Source organism: Dysidea avara, chromosome 4 (assembly GCF_963678975.1).
Source record: "Dysidea avara chromosome 4, odDysAvar1.4, whole genome shotgun sequence".
NCBI lineage: Eukaryota > Metazoa > Porifera > Demospongiae > Dictyoceratida > Dysideidae > Dysidea > Dysidea avara.
This window is the reverse complement of record NC_089275.1, coordinates 49,425,990-49,442,654: the sequence shown is the minus strand read 5'-3', so window position 1 is coordinate 49,442,654 and position 16,665 is coordinate 49,425,990. Positions and strand designations below refer to the sequence as shown.

The 16,665-nt window shown below is 37.4% G+C and overlaps 1 protein-coding gene across 1 annotated transcript; it reads left to right on the top strand.

The window, feature by feature from the left end:
• The first annotated feature begins 1,090 nt into the window (after window positions 1–1,090).
• LOC136252627 (uncharacterized) lies at window positions 1,091–16,104 on the top strand. The gene is made up of 14 exons (XM_066045143.1): window positions 1,091–1,245; window positions 6,039–6,078; window positions 6,127–6,263; window positions 6,312–6,343; window positions 6,394–6,541; window positions 6,602–6,673; window positions 6,723–6,855; window positions 7,563–7,722; window positions 9,122–9,263; window positions 9,311–9,421; window positions 15,090–15,562; window positions 15,611–15,659; window positions 15,710–15,818; window positions 15,864–16,104. The coding sequence occupies exons 1-14, from the start codon at window positions 1,156–1,158 to the stop codon at window positions 16,022–16,024; spliced, it is 1,857 nt and encodes a 618-aa protein (XP_065901215.1). The 5' UTR covers window positions 1,091–1,155; the 3' UTR covers window positions 16,025–16,104.
• Window positions 16,105–16,665: the final 561 nt, after the last annotated feature.

The window sequence follows — 16,665 nt, the reverse complement described above, 5'->3', positions numbered from 1 at the left end:
GAAAATTTTTGAAAATTGGAGTCTGGAGATTGAAACTAGTGGCATTTTCTGACTATTTTCTATATATAACTTATACTGCATATGGCTAACTATATTACAATATATAGTCATAAAGGAGTAGTTATAGCCACAATATGTACTTCAAATTTCATAGAAATAATAAATAGCAGGGCCGTAGCCAGACTTTTATCTGGGTAGGCTCTTTTAGAAGAAAAGTAGACCTTTTTATATGACATGTTTCAGATTATATTATGGTGTGCGCACCCAGCATACTGAAACTAGGGGGTCTGGGAGCATGCCTCCCCAGGAAATTTTTTGAAAATAGGTACTAAAAGGTTGAATTTAGTGGCATTTCAGTCAATAAATAACAATTTTTTAGGTAAGCTGAAGACCAGCTGTATGGATGATATCTGGAAAAATATTTCTATACTGCTACTGTATACCATCTGCACATGCATGTATCTAAATATAATATATTGGAATGTCACAGTGAATAAGAATGGGAAAGATTGAGCACTCTGCCATGATCAACAGGGGCAGTGGAGCAGAACAAAGGGTGTCTTAAACAATGAAATTTACACATTGCATGGAGTTGAAGTATGGGTGCTATTCGTGGGCTCTGTATGGAGAGGCTTTTCTACCAAAATCTTACATTTTAATGAAAGCTCGGTTTAGACAATCTACATGTAAATTAAGTAGCTTTTAAAAGAAAATGTAATCGTGACTGTTCTATTAGAGTGGTTGTTCTATTAGAGTGGTTGACTGCTCTATTAGAGTATCTCGATCTTGCATTGCATATAATACAAGCACTGAATAAGTTACCTGGAGCACTTAATTTAGCTTCTTATTAGTGCTATCTAGTAAACTGTAGCTAATGGACTTTTGCTCCTGAAAATTTGGACTTGTATACTAAAATTGTGGATCTTTTTGGTTAAATTATGGACCTTTATGCTAAAATTGTGGACCTTTTTACTGAAATTGTGGACCTTTTTTCCAAGAGGGCGGTTCTTCAGAACCCCCCGAACCCCCCCTGGCTACGGGCCTGTATAGCGAGTCGCGTAGCAAGCCAAATAAGCGCCAAAAAGTAATTATTTCAGCGCGCCAGGTGGAGCTTATAGGCTATGATGATTGCCAGCTCGCTTTTTGCAGACGACAATGAACCAAACACAAAGGAAGGAAGAAGTGGATGGAGCTGCTAAACCGGACGATCAAGTTATTAGAACTACTCCATTGCCTAAAGCAAAGGTAACAGTAATAACACCCATATCAACCTCCGCGAACCTTGCTAGCTAGATGCGCTGCACCATGCAGTAGCATGATTAAACACATGGGCAATTTATAGTGAACGGTTCTAGGGTGGGTCCACTCAATTTATATTTAATTGCATGCTTGTGGTCATGCGCGAAAGATTAAGTCATAAAATTAATACTCTAATAGAGCAGTCGGTTAAAATTTCGTATAGGTTTAGCAAATACTTCCCCTCCCTAGTTTCAAGGTGCAACTACATCACAAACCATGGATAGAAGTCACTTATTATTGAGTGGGCCACTCCAAATAAATTCTCGTTCTCCTCTCAGGTGGACAGGCAGTCCATTTCCATTACAAAATTGGCAGCATTTCAAGTCATTATTTACCTGGGCAAAACCATTGCAAACTACCTAATCAACATTTTCATCTTGTACCATAAACTTTTCTCATCCCTGCCTGCATTGCTGTTTTCCTTACCACATCAAGGATTTTTTGCACCACTGGTGGTTAAGGGAGGCCAATCAGCACCTTTTATAGTTGGTACCTTGCTAGAGCAGTCTAAGAAAATTGCATTCTGAATCATTTTAGCTAGTTAGTTCAGTTATCTAGTTAGTTAAAAAAATAAAAACCTGCCCTCCCACACTGCTATTGGAGGATGAGAAGCTAATAATTCAGTTTATGCTGCCTTATGTTGTACATAGCAGGAATACACAAACGTGAATTTGTGCCAACTTAGTAGCCATACTAACACATGAACTGACCAGAGTTGGGGTCGTTACACTAAAAATGTAACTATTACATATTACTTGTTACTTTGTAGTGCGCTACAGTTACATATTACTTACTGAAAAAAGTACCGAGTTACATATTACTCGCTACTCTGAGGGCTGTAACTAATAATAATATTTTGTTTGTTACAAACTATAAAGTAAGTCCAACCTTCTAAATACAAGCTACCAGCCTACAACCACAAGTGACACCAGCGAAACGCGTGTTTCTCTGGTGTAGTTCAGCCCTATGCAAATACATACTTTGTTGGCCTCAAGGGCACTCCCCATACACTATCATTCTTTGTCCATGCCTATGGCGCTATCTCCAGTCTTGTCTGGACCCAAAATGCAATCAATCACGTGCCTGGATACAATGCGCCTTAAAAGGAAGTAATGCATTACATTCATTACAATTTCCGGATGTAATATCCGTTACATATTACTCGCTACTTTGTCATGTAACGCATTATATTACTCGTTACAGTAAAAGTAATATTATTACGTAACGCATTACATTCGCGTTACATTTGTAACGCGTTATCCCCAACTCTGGAACGGACAAACTTACAATATCAATTTTACTGAGCCTGTACAGTATACAAGAAAAACCACAAGAATACAGAATAATGGAACTTACAGCTGGCAGTAAACAGATGTGGGTGGTGGACAGGAAACAGAAAATTTATTTGGAGTGGTCTAAGATAGTCTCGCCAGCTATCCTGTATTTATTTCTTTTGTCAGTTGGTCAGGAAAATAGACAACTTGGTCACCTGGCAGGCCAAGTTTTCGATAGATCAGTAATTGAGTTGGTTAACCTTACTAGCTCAACTCAAGTGTTATTGGAGAAGCAGTCATATAAATACACTCTTAACAGATATAGTAATGATATTCATAATCCATTAACAGGTCATTTAATTAACAGAGGTTAAAGAGTAGCTATTGGACATGGTACCTGACCTGTTTCTGACCAAATGACAAGATAAATACAGGCTAGCTAGCGAGATTAACTCTAAGATGATCCATTGTGTTTCCCATTCACACCTACATGTAAAGAATTTCACTTATTACATGATTGCATAGCAGCTGCATACAGGTACTATTTTTAGCAATAACCTTATTAAGATTCACAACCCACTTATAATAAGCTTTTACTGTATTCATACTCTTAGTTTATACTGTAGTTTATACCTGTAGTTTATACTGTAGTTTATACTGTAGTTTTACCTCTTATAACTGTTTTTGCAGGTTGAAAATTAATATATAGCAATAGATAATAATAACGAACATGCAGTTTTGGCCTCAATGAAATGGGAAATAATGAATCTGGTTGGAGTGGCCTCAACATCTACATTCTCTACTCCAGGACAATGCTTAACTGTGAATTCATTAGCACGCAATTCTAGTGCCCAGTGTGTTCAAGCCAGCATCGCATATCTAGATATAGTGTAGTGTCAGAATCTATGAGTTGCCCAAACAATTGTCAAGCACTCTTTCTTAGCGATTGTACTTATTTCCTTTCAGCAGATGTGAGTGACCTGCTTGTATATTCTACCACAGTGCCTCGTCATGTTGACAGAACTGCACCCAGACCTACTTCAGGGGCATCTGTGATAAGCACAAATTTGTCAGGGGGTGATCTAGAATGGAAAGAGAGACAAGAACATGTTTAAGATTGTCAAAAGCCTTCTGATGTGTTGATGTCAATATTATTACCTAACAAAGTACCTTTATACATTGTGTAATATAACATTACTAGTTACTTTTAAACATTACTAGTTACTTTTAAACATTACTAGATACTTTTAAACATTACTAGTTACTTTTAAACATTACTTGTTACTTTTAAACATTACTAGTTACTTTTAAACTGAAGTAGTATACAGCTGTAATGTGTTTCATCGCAGTGGCAGCTATGGTGGCAGTAATGAGTAATAAGTAATATATTACTTTTTAAAAGTACCAGCCCAACACTGGGAACTGACCAGTCAGCTACTAACACAGTTCTCTCTGTGGGTGAAACACTTGCTGATGCCTAGGTGTGTAACTGAGCTCTTGCCAAACATGCGCAGTGTGAAGCCAGTAGTTTTTAGTTTACTCAAAACTACCTGGAGGTCTCATATGTGTGACCCCATATCACCAGAATACGTATCTCTGTAATTGTCCACACAGAACTTACAGTCACAAAGGACATCATCCAGGCCACGTTGGTATGTTTGGTAAGTCCTTATGGCATCACTGTGAACTCCCAAAGGCTGTAGCCGGTCCTGGGCAGAAAGTAGTCTTTTGTATGGAGTAGCTGTTCATCTGAAATTGCCAGTAGGCGCTTCTGAGGTCAAGGTTTGAGAATAGACTTTTGCCTGCTACTTTTTCTGAGGACCTTTTGCATGTGGTACAGGATATGAGTCCTTCTTAGTCAGCCAGTTCAGTTGCACAGAATCTACACAAATCCTTATTTCTTCATTACTCTTAGTCACGTACACAGCTGGAAGACTATTGCTGGGTCTTATCATGCTTTCTTTCACCATGTCTTCTAGCTGTTTCTGTGTAATGGAAGGGAATGGGACAAGGTGGTACTCTTACAGGGATAGCGTCACCTGTATCAATGTAGTGTTCAGCAACTGTCAGTTGTTGTGTGAATAGTAGCTTGTGATCATCTGCAACTTGCTACTAGTCTGGGTGTACATCATTGGGTAGGTCAGTGGTGTGTGATGGTTGAGAAAGTGGCTTCTGGTAGTTCATCATCAACAGTTAATGTATTACAAGACTTGAATGTGGTTCTTGTCAGCTGTAAGTTTAAATGGAGTCCTTGAAGGTCAAATATACTCACAGTGCAATTTGTAAAGTTAATGACGAAACCCTGAGGAAGTCACATCCCAGGACAGGCATTGAAAAGTTGTCTACAACAGCAACAAATTAATGTGTGAGTGAGTACGTTTTAAGTCTCCAAACGTAACATCACTCTGGACTACACCAGTTGGAAGGTAATACCCAACCATTTTGTGTGCTCATTGAATGTCTTTAATTGGGATGTGTGTATTGGACAGCACTGAACAAGAAGCACCCGAATCTACCATCATCTGTGTTCCAACTCTTCCAGTAATGAATTGTGTATTACGAGATTGCAGGTATGCATTCTGTTGTATGAGCACTCGCGGTGCTACCTGCTCGACAGGTTGGTGGGGTTTCCCTGACTCCAGCACTCTGGCCACGTGGCTCACAGAATTGTTGAGACATTGCTTGCAGAGTTTCCTCCATTTTGGTTATTTGGCTGACTTCTATCGGCTTTTGTTGGTTTACTGTTTCTAATGCCTCCACTCTCTCATAAATCAAATGAAGCTCAGGCTTTATTGCCATTGTTTTCACAAACTTTACCTTCTGTTGTAAAGGAATATTTTTTCAGGTAGCAAGTTCATAAAATGAAATCAAAGTTCAGAATCCCTAACTGCAGCAGGTAGCCCTTGGTCTAACAATTTCTCAATATTGCTAGCCAACTCATCTATGCTTTTGTTTTCTTGTATTTGTCTTCTCAATAGTTTCTCATGTGATATACCATTTTGTCATCCTCTGGGATTGCTTCTTTCAAATATTAGTACGTATCTGTCTGGTCATCCCCCAACGAGTCATAGATGGCCCAGACTTGGCGCTTTAGAAGCGTGGGCAGACGAAGCAACTTTTTTGGTCATTCCACCGATTGACTGCCACACAAATTTTGTGTGCAGTTCAATCACAAGATATCATAAGGGGGCAACAATTAGATATAACAATTCATTGTGATAATCATTGCATATTACTACCAATCTCTAGCCACATGCAGCTACTGGAGGTATAAACAATGAGTGGTCTATATATGGCCTTAGTAGTTTGTAGGCATCACGAAAGACACTGTGACAGGGTCGGTTTTATGAGATTAGCTACTGTCATCTACAAATGCATTATATTTGCTTCATCATGAAATGTATGACAATTAAATACCCACTAACTTGGCTACACATTGTATGGTACACTAGTGTCATTGTGTAGGTAGCTGTGATATCTCTGGTGATGTTTGCTGATCAGTATGGTGAGGAGGAGGTAGTGGTTTTTATGTAGATTATAATATTCATTTCAGTGGTGCTCTTAATCTTCCCATTCCTACCATTCATGATCAGTGACTTCTTTCCTGAGCTTGGTCGTACTGAGATTGGTAAGAAGGCAGGATTTCTTGGTAGTGCTTACTATATTGGCAATTTTGCTGGTAGTCTAATGGTGAGCAGTAATATTATTATGTGGGAATGATCATGTGATCCATTATAGTGGGGATGGTTGGCTGATGTCATTGGTCGTAGGTATGACTGGTAGATCATGTGATTAACTATGATAGGGTATTCCCCAACAGGCGAGCAATGCTGCTAAGCATTACTGGCACAATCATCAGTTTCACTTTATTTGGCTTCAGTGTGAATTTTGTGTGGGCACTGTGTGCACGTGTATTACTAGGACTTCTGGATGGAATAATGGGGATTTCAAAGACCTATATCTCTGAGGTGTGTTATCAGTTATGTGATGCTGTGTAACTATCTCCTTATGACTTATTTCATTACTAGATATGTGATGACACCAATCAAGCTAAAGGATTTGCATCAATGGCTACCATGAATGGATTTGCAAGACTAATAGTAAGCTGATCACATGATCCACCCCTATTTACTACTATGCACATTACAGGGTTCATTGACTGGAGGATTCCTAGCTCGTCCAGCTAACAAGTATCCATTTCTTGATGTTCCTTTCTTCTGTCAGTTCCCATATTTGTTACCATGTATGGTTGGGGTAGCAGTTAGTGTGATCAGTCTTGTTGGTAAGGATTGATTGTGGGTGTTAGTTTATTGTGATCAGTTTAGTTGGTGAGTGGGCATCATCATTTTACAAGAAGTAACTATTGCAAGATTCACTCTTGCATCATATTTCAAATCTGGGAAGTAGTATAGTTACTAGTGCATTACAAATTTTGAGAGAGATGATGATATAATTAGCCAGTTGTTTTCTTCTGAATTCTGTACAGATAGTTGAGTAATAGTTCCACATTGTTGATGGTTGTAATGTACGTAGTTGATAGTTGGTATAAAATCACTGATTTGATTTGATGTATTGTTTTAACTCCTTGCAATCGGCTAAGCCATTCTTCCTTGCAGGAGTGGTAACAACACATACAGTCACTAAATACAAAATACAACACATACAGTCACTAAATACAAAATACAACACATACAGTCACTAAATACAAAATACAACACATACAGTCACTAAATACAAAAAAACAAGACATATAGGTACTAGAAACAAGCGAAAAAAACTAGATAATTAAATACGAAAACAGAACTATTACAAGCCAAATTATCAATGATTAAGTAACACTATTACTCCATAATGTAGCTATGGGTTACAAATCTGGTAATATGTCACTTCTCATAAGTATTTCACAAGTATTACAAATTTGATATTATTTCTCAAGAACTGTAACAATTTTGGGTTGCTTGTTTATGTATGGCCACCTTACTCCTACAGTTGCTATCTTGTTCCTTGAGAAGACGCTAAAGAAGAAAACATCATTGGAAGATGACAGCTCCGTGGTAACAAGTGATGCAATCAGCATAACAACCAGTGTTGAAGTTACTGATGAGGAGGGAGACCATCTCAAACCATTACTGGGATCACATGTCTGCAAGTGCGTACCATTGTAATGTTTATTTGAATATACACTGTAGTCAGTTGCGCTATTTTTCTTTCCAGCGTTCTGTTTTTCCTTGCCTATTGTGCTCAAGAAAAACATTAATTAGAGCACAAAAGGGTGTATGATTGTTCTATTAGGATATTATCACAGTGTGATGACTGGTCTAGTATCTTGATCACAATGTGATGACTGGTCTAGTATCTTGATCACAGTGTGATGACTGGTCTAGTATCTTGTTCACAGTGTGATGACTGGTCAAGATACTAGACCAGTCATCACACTGGGGGTACTAAATGCAGCTATTACTTGTATAAACTTGTAACAGCTGCTAAATATATAGTCTACAATGATGTCTTATCACAAGTCATACTTGCTAAGTTTAAGATGATTAAAACTGCTGAAAAAGTCTACAGGGAAGCAGCCAGGGAGTTTCACCAAGAGAACAGTGTAACAACTTTTTGCATTATAAAAGAAAGAAAAATCTAAGCAAAGACAAATGCATGATGCTGGGCATAAGGCTAGAGACCAGTTGTTTCTGATAGCATGTCCATCCAACATGCTGTTTCATCTATTGCAAATATATTACTGTCTTAGTACTATATTGATGTGGCTGTAGTGAACGAATACAAATTATATACTTAGGAATACAATCTGCATGCAGGGTCTGTTTGGCACAGAGTCATCCTTCGAAGGAATAGACTCTTTCATGAACCTTTGCAACCAGCCAATACTTACCTTGAAAAAAAGCATATGTAAATTATATTGACTTTGCTCGATGACAAATCTTTCATTAAATCACACGAATGTGACAGCTGCACAACTCACAAATTCACTCAAACAATTCCTCACAGCAAGGCTGATGGTACCAAGCTAACCCTTAATTTTGTTGTTTTCAAGGATAAAGGCACACACGGCTAGCTGTGTGCTTATTGTGTCTCTCTTAATCTTGCTGCTGAGTTACGCAGTAGATTAAGGGAAAGTAATTCCATGTCTTGTTTTCTACCACAAAACTGCATGAAGAAGACATCAACCATGCAGTTGAAAATAGGAGGAAAGACAAAGTACAGAAGACAGACACTTGTTGAAACCTGAAAAGGCATATGTCACCCATGAGTTTGTTATTGTGATGTGAATGGTGGCTGTGCACTGCTTTGTTGGCCTCTAGTCTTGTGACTGTGGTCAGGCTGGCAAGCAGACCAAAAATTAGGTATTGGAAATTTTCTTCGAGTTCAATATCCAGCCGTTAAGTGTTTTCTTGTTGTATTTTTAATGCTGTTAGATGCACTAACACTATTCCATAAAGGTGATATTTGTCACTTATGCTACGTATATCTGTAGTGAGAGTGTTTTAATGTGCAATATTCCTGTCATGTTAATATAACCAATTTAATAGACGTGATAAGAAACTGAACACACTGGTTATGAGGGTACGTAACAAGTTGACTATGATGGCAAACCTGATGAAGGACCGAAGAGTCTTCCTGACTATTACCATATATGCTACAATGGGATTTACTGTCATCATCATTTATGAGGTCAGTGCTATTTTTAGAACAAAGTGAATCATGTGATCTATTAATAGTTATTTCCCCTTCTCATGGTTACTAGTCATCGTGAAGGTGGATATGATATTGGTGATAATATTATTGGTGTGTTTCTATGTATCGCAGCTTTCATACAGATATTTTACCTGGTAAGTAAATATAAGTATCACCCTGAAATAGCAAGTGCTCTTGTACAGCAATGATGTTTGGCTATGGCTCATAAAATACTGCAGAAATTGTTATTAACTTAGAGCAAGAAAATGTACTGATAAAACTTGTTTTCATCACTAAGCACCAACCAGTCAATGCATAAAGCCAATATCAACAATCCAGTTTGATGTTGAGAATATCTGTGTAAAGCATCTCCTTTGGAAATCTGGAATTTAAGAGTGATAATGATTCTTCTAATTGTTGAAAGCAGGGACATAGCCAGGAAATTTTGGAAGGGGGTTCGAACAAAGTTTGGAAGTAGAATAAAGTGAAAATTCCCAGTGTATTCCTCTACAGCCAGTTTCTAGATGAAAATTATGCATAGACAAAATCTGCCCTTATTCCCTTAAGCAGTGACATTAAAGTTTGTTGTGTGCACATCTATCTAGCTGAAACCTACACTGCTGTTTATGCAGCTAATGAACACTATAATCCTACTGTATTATTAGTGAAACTAATTAATCTTCACTTCTGGATAGCATACTGATTCCCAACTTTAATCTTCTAGCACACCGCCCTAGTCCGGGATCCACTCCTGAGCTCCTTTTGTTGGCAAAACATCATTGTGAGCACAAATTTTATCATCGTTCTCTCAACTCGTCACTAGACTGGCTTGTACTCCAATACATTTGAGACATCATGTGCTCACTTCATGACACTAAATATTGGCTGCACTAAACAGACATTTACAGTGTAAATATATCATGTTCAATACTTTATACTAACCTGACATGTGTATATCATGATAACTGCAGCTGTTGCCCTTCAACTAATCTCCACCATTTTTACAATCAGATCTCCACCGTTCCCACCAGGTATCACGTGCACAATTGCTCACGTGATACACCCTATACAATTGCTTTGTTTCATCATTGATTCACCTTTAGTACAATTTGATCTCAGGGGGCAGTGGGTATACCCACTGGAGAGTTCCAAGGTTATAAGTTGATGCAATTTAAATTTATATATATTTTTTGCCACTGAAAGGGGGGTTCACCCTAGTCTCGCACAGCCAGACCACTATTTCTCCCACGGCGCTTATCGATTAGAGATTATAAGCGCCCGCCTCAGACTAGGTTCACCCAAACCATCTGAACCTTCCCTGCCTACACCCCTGGAAAGTACATATATTAATGACAAATGGGCCTGCACCTATTATGCCGGCATAATCTTGAGAATAATAGGTCACCATTTTCGTGAGAATAATTCCGGAATTATAGGATAGTTACAGGCATAATTTTAGAATAATCAGACGACCACGGGAATGATTGGTGGAATTAGGGGGCGTGTCTCTTCTTGATTACCTGGAGAAAGAGCTAAAATACTACAAATGATACAAACTAATAAAGCTGACAAGAATGCTGGCCGAAAGGAGCTGAGTAGCCTCTAATAGATCGATATACTTTAATAGAACGCTCAAATGCTCCAATAGAACAGTCATATCGTTTCATGTTAATAATCTGCAGCCAGCATCTGGGATTTAACTGCATGATTATCTGCAATTCTGAAACTTGTACATCTTATACCAGTAGTCCAGTATATCTTCTTCAAGTCTTTGATCATTATAATCTATCTAGCTTAGTAACTATGCAGTAGTTACAGCATATTATTATATACTAATAGTTAAATACACTTGAATTATTACTATAGATAGCTATTCTAAGTCTGCTGTAACTATTATGGATAGAAAAATGATATGTAAGGCGGAATGCTTCACATATGGTCATTAATAATTCGGACAAAACTACTTATAGCAGCATCTTGAAAACTAAGCAACTATAGCGACAGATATATACTAAATGAGAATAATTATGGAATAATAGGCTGGATACAAGAATAACGAAAAGAATAATAGGAGAATTTTTGGGGAAATTCTGGAAAGAATAATAGGTAAAATTTAGAGCATAATAGGCTCAGGCCTAATGACAAAAGTAATATACAGTGTTCACATTTTGTTTGTTTTAAAGCGAGATGGTGTGTAGAGCTTGATCAAGTTAGGGCATAGCCCCCACCCTAGCTGTATACTTTAACAGATGTTTAGAATTAATGTTGTTTTAGTTGCAACAAATTGATGCTATGCTACCTAAAAACCAGGTACCCATACAGTTAATACTATCCCATTCTGACTAAATAGGCAATAATATTAATCAAGCATATATATAATTTAGTTTATAGATAATTAAATTTGTAAATACTATAATTTAGTGTATTTCATAATTCGGTAATTACATTGCTATGCACTGTTAAGTAGAGCTGAGCGATACTGCCATTTTAGTATCACGATCGATACTAAAGCCACTATTCACGATACCGAATAGTTCACGATACTTACAAATATGTCAATCATAGCTGGTGCTACATAGTGTATTCCTCAGTATTCCTGCAGGAAGTCTTTAAAAGTAGCATCAAACTAGCCACTGTCATCCTTGTTTACAGTAACAGTTATTGTAACACATGCTTTGAAGTTATGTTATGGTGTTCACACCTCTCTGCAGGGGTAACCAGGTTATGACTTAAAGGATTCTTGAGCCTAATACAGCATAGCAAATGGATTTTAATGACAATAATGTACAGGCATGGTATCACGATAGTTAATAACAAAATATCGCGATATCGATACTTTCAAAATATCGCGATATATTGCTAAAACGGTAGTATCGCTCAGCCCTAATGTTAAGGAAGGATAACTAACAAACCACTTTAAACTGCAAATTACACACAGAAGTACTGTATTATATACAGTGTATCTGTCATGTTTTTCTCACACGAATTGCTTTGAGAAAGCCTTGAGACTGCCCTTCTTTTTTGTTTGCGTGTATGGGGTATGCTCTGAAGAGATTCATATTTCAGGTAGCCCACAAAGCCAGACACATTGTATTTGGTTGTTTTACACCCTTATAGCCTGTTGTGAAAGACTCACTTTACCCATTTTTGAAGCTGGCATAAATAAACCACCTCACAGCAATAGCTTACTTACCGGAAAGGTTTAAACTGGTTCTATGTAGCCTTCATTTCACATATGAAGGCTGCTTTTGACACAAAACTGTTTGCTCACATGGACGAATTGACACAGACTCACACACATACGCACACACACTTTTTCAAAACAATTACAGTAACCAGGCACATGCCCCGCAGCTGACCTTTGGCCGGCTGTGGGCTGGTTAGAAGAAAGCATGTGAACCCAACTATACATCAAGTATACATCAAGTATACATCAAGTATACATCAAGTTTGTAACTACAACTAAAAAAGATAGAATAGCTTTTCAGGAGGAATTTATAATTCATGGTACATAAAAGATACAGAATTTTCTATAAGCAATTGGAAGTTGGCACAATGGTGAGATAGCAATGTGCAGGTAAAGAACAAGAGATTTAATTTCAGCATAAACACTACATGCTCTTCATGTCTTATCATAAAAATTGGCGAGATAGGATCTGGTGAATTAGCATTGACAAGTTACGTTCACGGGCGAATAGTTACCACAGTTAGTTACCACAGTTTTTTGCTGTTCCTGCCGGGGAAATGCTACTTAGCCATACGTGGAACAGTATCAGCCCCATTTGAAGTTTTGCAATAAAATTTATGTTCTGCCAATGAAAACAAATCCATCAGATTTCAATGGAAATTTACAACTTTGTCAACACTAATTCACCAGACCCTATCTCGTCGACCAATGATGTCACAAAAGAAAAAGAGGAGGCGAGATAGCAGTCTGGCCATGCGAGACTACCCTACACTAACCTCACAATGTGTTCGTGGCATTTTGACAAGCCCAAATGTGTCTTCAGAGTGGCCAATAATGCTTCTGATAAGTTGCTAGTATTAACAAAATTTTCTACTGACTTACTACCATACTGATGCCTTCAAACAACCATAACTTGATACCAGCTAAGGCCACAGGTGAGATTTTTTCAACACTAGATGTTGCTTTAGCCTTTAGGCATACTACAGTACGTACAATGCACAAGTCGTGGACTTATCTTTGTCCTCCTTTTTGTATTTTCACTGACAATGTTAAAGTGTCAATTCATGGTAGTGTGATATGGCTTCCCTGTGGCTGACTGTCACACTTATCGCCTGTATTTTCCATAGCAACTGGACTGATTGCGGAGATACTTCTCGTGTTGTTCTTCATGTGTAACACTTTGTAACGGGCGAAACATAGCTGAAGAAGAAGAGTAATGGCTACTTCACATTTCAGTAATTGATTGTTGGTGCACACGTTAAGATGCAAGATTAATATTATGGACTCTTGATATTATGGCATACCTTTGATGCTGGTATGCTCGGGTTCATTAGTTAATTTAAAAGTAACAAGTAGAAGGAAAAATTAGGAGTTTTAGTTGGATTAGGAATTAAACAAAAAAGGTAGTGGAACAATGGAATAGCTAAAAAGTAGTGAAACAAGAAAGCTGCCCATAGCTAGTTACCTGCAGATACACTAGTGATCATTTACTCTCTAATTCAGTCATGGGTATAGACTGAAGTTTAGGGATTAACAGTATATCTGCAGGTATAGTTATAGGCAGCTTTCTTGTTTCACTACTTTTTAGCTATTCCTTTGTTCTACTACTTTTTCTTCGATCCCTAATCCAACTTAATATTCGTACTACTAGTAGTTTGTAGAGATTTAATGGTGGATGATCTGTTGGAGTAGTTGATTGTTCTTATGGCACTTTTAGTGGTTTTACCCCTGAAATATAATTTTTAATTCCCTCTTGTTAATTCCTACATCTCTTTCCTTCTTGTTCTTTCATTGCGTTATTGTCTACTAGCTTTCTAGCTAGCACATAGTAAAATTTTGGGATGCTTCAGCACTCCATGCACCCACCCCTTGCAGTATGTTTCATAAATCTATCAAAAAGTTTCCTAGAATTATACTTGTTGTGTTGTATGTTTTGGTATTGTTTCATGGAACTATTTGGACTGTAAAATGTGATCTGGTTTTGATAAAACTGTCTTTTTTTAAACTTTATGCTTTATAGCACAAGTGCTGAAGGTCTGTAGGACCCTCTTTCACCCAAGTCATTGTAACACAACTATGTCTTGCCTCGTGTTACACTAAGTAATATCCGGAATTTCGATTATGTGATATAGCCATTAAAGTTACCAGGACAATACCTCATGATGAAAATGAATACTACGGTTATGAGAGCACTAGTATATCTGGACTAATAAATGATAGTTCTTCTGCAGCACAAACTGAATAAATGTGCTACTACAGTCTACTTAATAATTATAAAAAAAAACTTTGTTTTTGACCTTGCCACAATGGATGAAATTATCTATTTTATTATTGAACAAATACCTTGCTCCAGTATTGAATACACGTGCTGAACATGTGCTGAACAATGATTTTAACTTTTGCACATCTGTACTCAGATCATATTTTTAATGAATATAATGTGTAATAATTTTGCTGGCACATCTTGCAAATTATTGTTACAGTACGATTTTTTTACCATCAAAGGATCACATTTTTTCACACCATGGAGTAAGTTCCAAAATATATGTACCCACTGGTCATGTTGGTGTGACGTGAATTTTTTTAGTTAACTGGATTACTCACCTAAATAGTAACATCTTATCTACACACTGTAGGCACTGGTATACCCTCAAGTTGCCAAACTATTAGGATACAGATACAGTTTTAGACTGGGAATGATTGTGTTTGGAATTAGCTGTGTCCTGTTACCTCTCAGCAATCAAATTAGTGGACCTATTCGAACTAGCCAATCAAATCACAGCAATTTTACATACATGATAACTACCTCAGTAAACAGTACACAAATGATTAAATATGGTGATAATGCAGTTTATCAATTGTGGACATTTGCTACCTTCTTTGGAGACAACTTTACCAGTGGTTACCATGGTGATGTTAGTAAACATTTAGACTGTAATTCAGTGGATTGTAATACTGAATTTTCATTGGCTAATAATCTAACCAATGACAACGACAGTTGTCGTGACTCACATTTGACATCTTCTGCAAGAATCAATTCTATTAATCATATTCCATTGAGGGTGTGGCTGACAGTATCCTGGATACTGGGGATGGTCACTGTTGGGAGGTGTGTCCTTAGCAACAGCCAATCGTTATATATTATTCTCATAAACAGGTTGACCGGTTTCACCAGCATCTGTGTAATGGTAGGTAACTCTGCTCTGGTGAGTATAGTTTATGTCATGAGTTGTGTAATCACTACCCCCATATACAGCCAGCTACAAGGGGTACAGTCAATGGTATTGGACAATCACTGATAGCTATTGGTAGAAGTATTGGACCATTAATAGGAGCTCCATTATTTTCCTGGAGTGAGGAAAATGGTAAGATATAGTATGACATGCTGTGATCCTATTAGTTGTTGCTAGGATACAGTTGGCCTTTCAATCATCACTTCATGTATGACATCATCGCAATAATTGCTGTACTGATAATATTGGGTAGTTTTGGACTACCTAAATCCTCTGAGGTGAAGAGATTACCTCCTGAACACATCTCCATAAATAATGATGAAAAAAATTCTGATTAAACTATTTTCGTTAAGAGAATTACGTTACAATGGATCATCTACTTATTATGTGTCATGTTTTTCCATTATATTTCAAGTTACGAGTTCATGTGGGTACCCGTATACAGTTGAACCTCTTTTTTAAAACGGACACTGTGGGACCAACTGATTTTGACTGTTATAAATACATTGTCTTTTTTAGAGGTAAAATTGTATTGGTAAAGGTCTATAGGAACTTCAGTAACTTCCTTTTATATTGGGAGGTTAATTATGTGTAGCGTCCTTTACAGGGAAAGTCCTTTAAGAGAGGTTCCACTGTGTACATCATTACTGTAACCAGTATAGTAATGGTTTCTAACATCTTTAATAAGGCACCTGGATTTGTGTAACTTTAATGGTAAGTGCTTGTATGCTGCAACTGGATAATCTGAAGTTTTATCAAGCTGTCAATCTGTCTGGAGACCAGCATTGGAATGTTTAGCTAGCTACATATATACTGAACAATGAACACTCTTAGTAAATGTGATCAGATTTGAGATTATTCAGTATAATCTATGATTTAACAAAACCAGGCTTCTACACACATCCAGCTTTGTGACTTTAAAGAACCATATGCTCAATGCTATCTCACTTTCAAATTTTGACCTGTTATATTGCTCAGG

Bases quoted from the DNA above. Each gene is read 5' to 3' on its own strand.
- LOC136252627 (XM_066045143.1), top strand. From the start codon at position 1,156: ATGAACCAAACACAAAGGAAGGAAGAAGTGGATGGAGCTGCTAAACCG. The intron at 6,344-6,393 runs GTATGACTGGTA...ATTCCCCAACAG, and splicing joins GCTGATGTCATTGGTCGTAG to GCGAGCAATGCTGCTAAGCA. The intron at 9,422-15,089 runs GTAAGTAAATAT...TACACACTGTAG, and splicing joins TCATACAGATATTTTACCTG to GCACTGGTATACCCTCAAGT.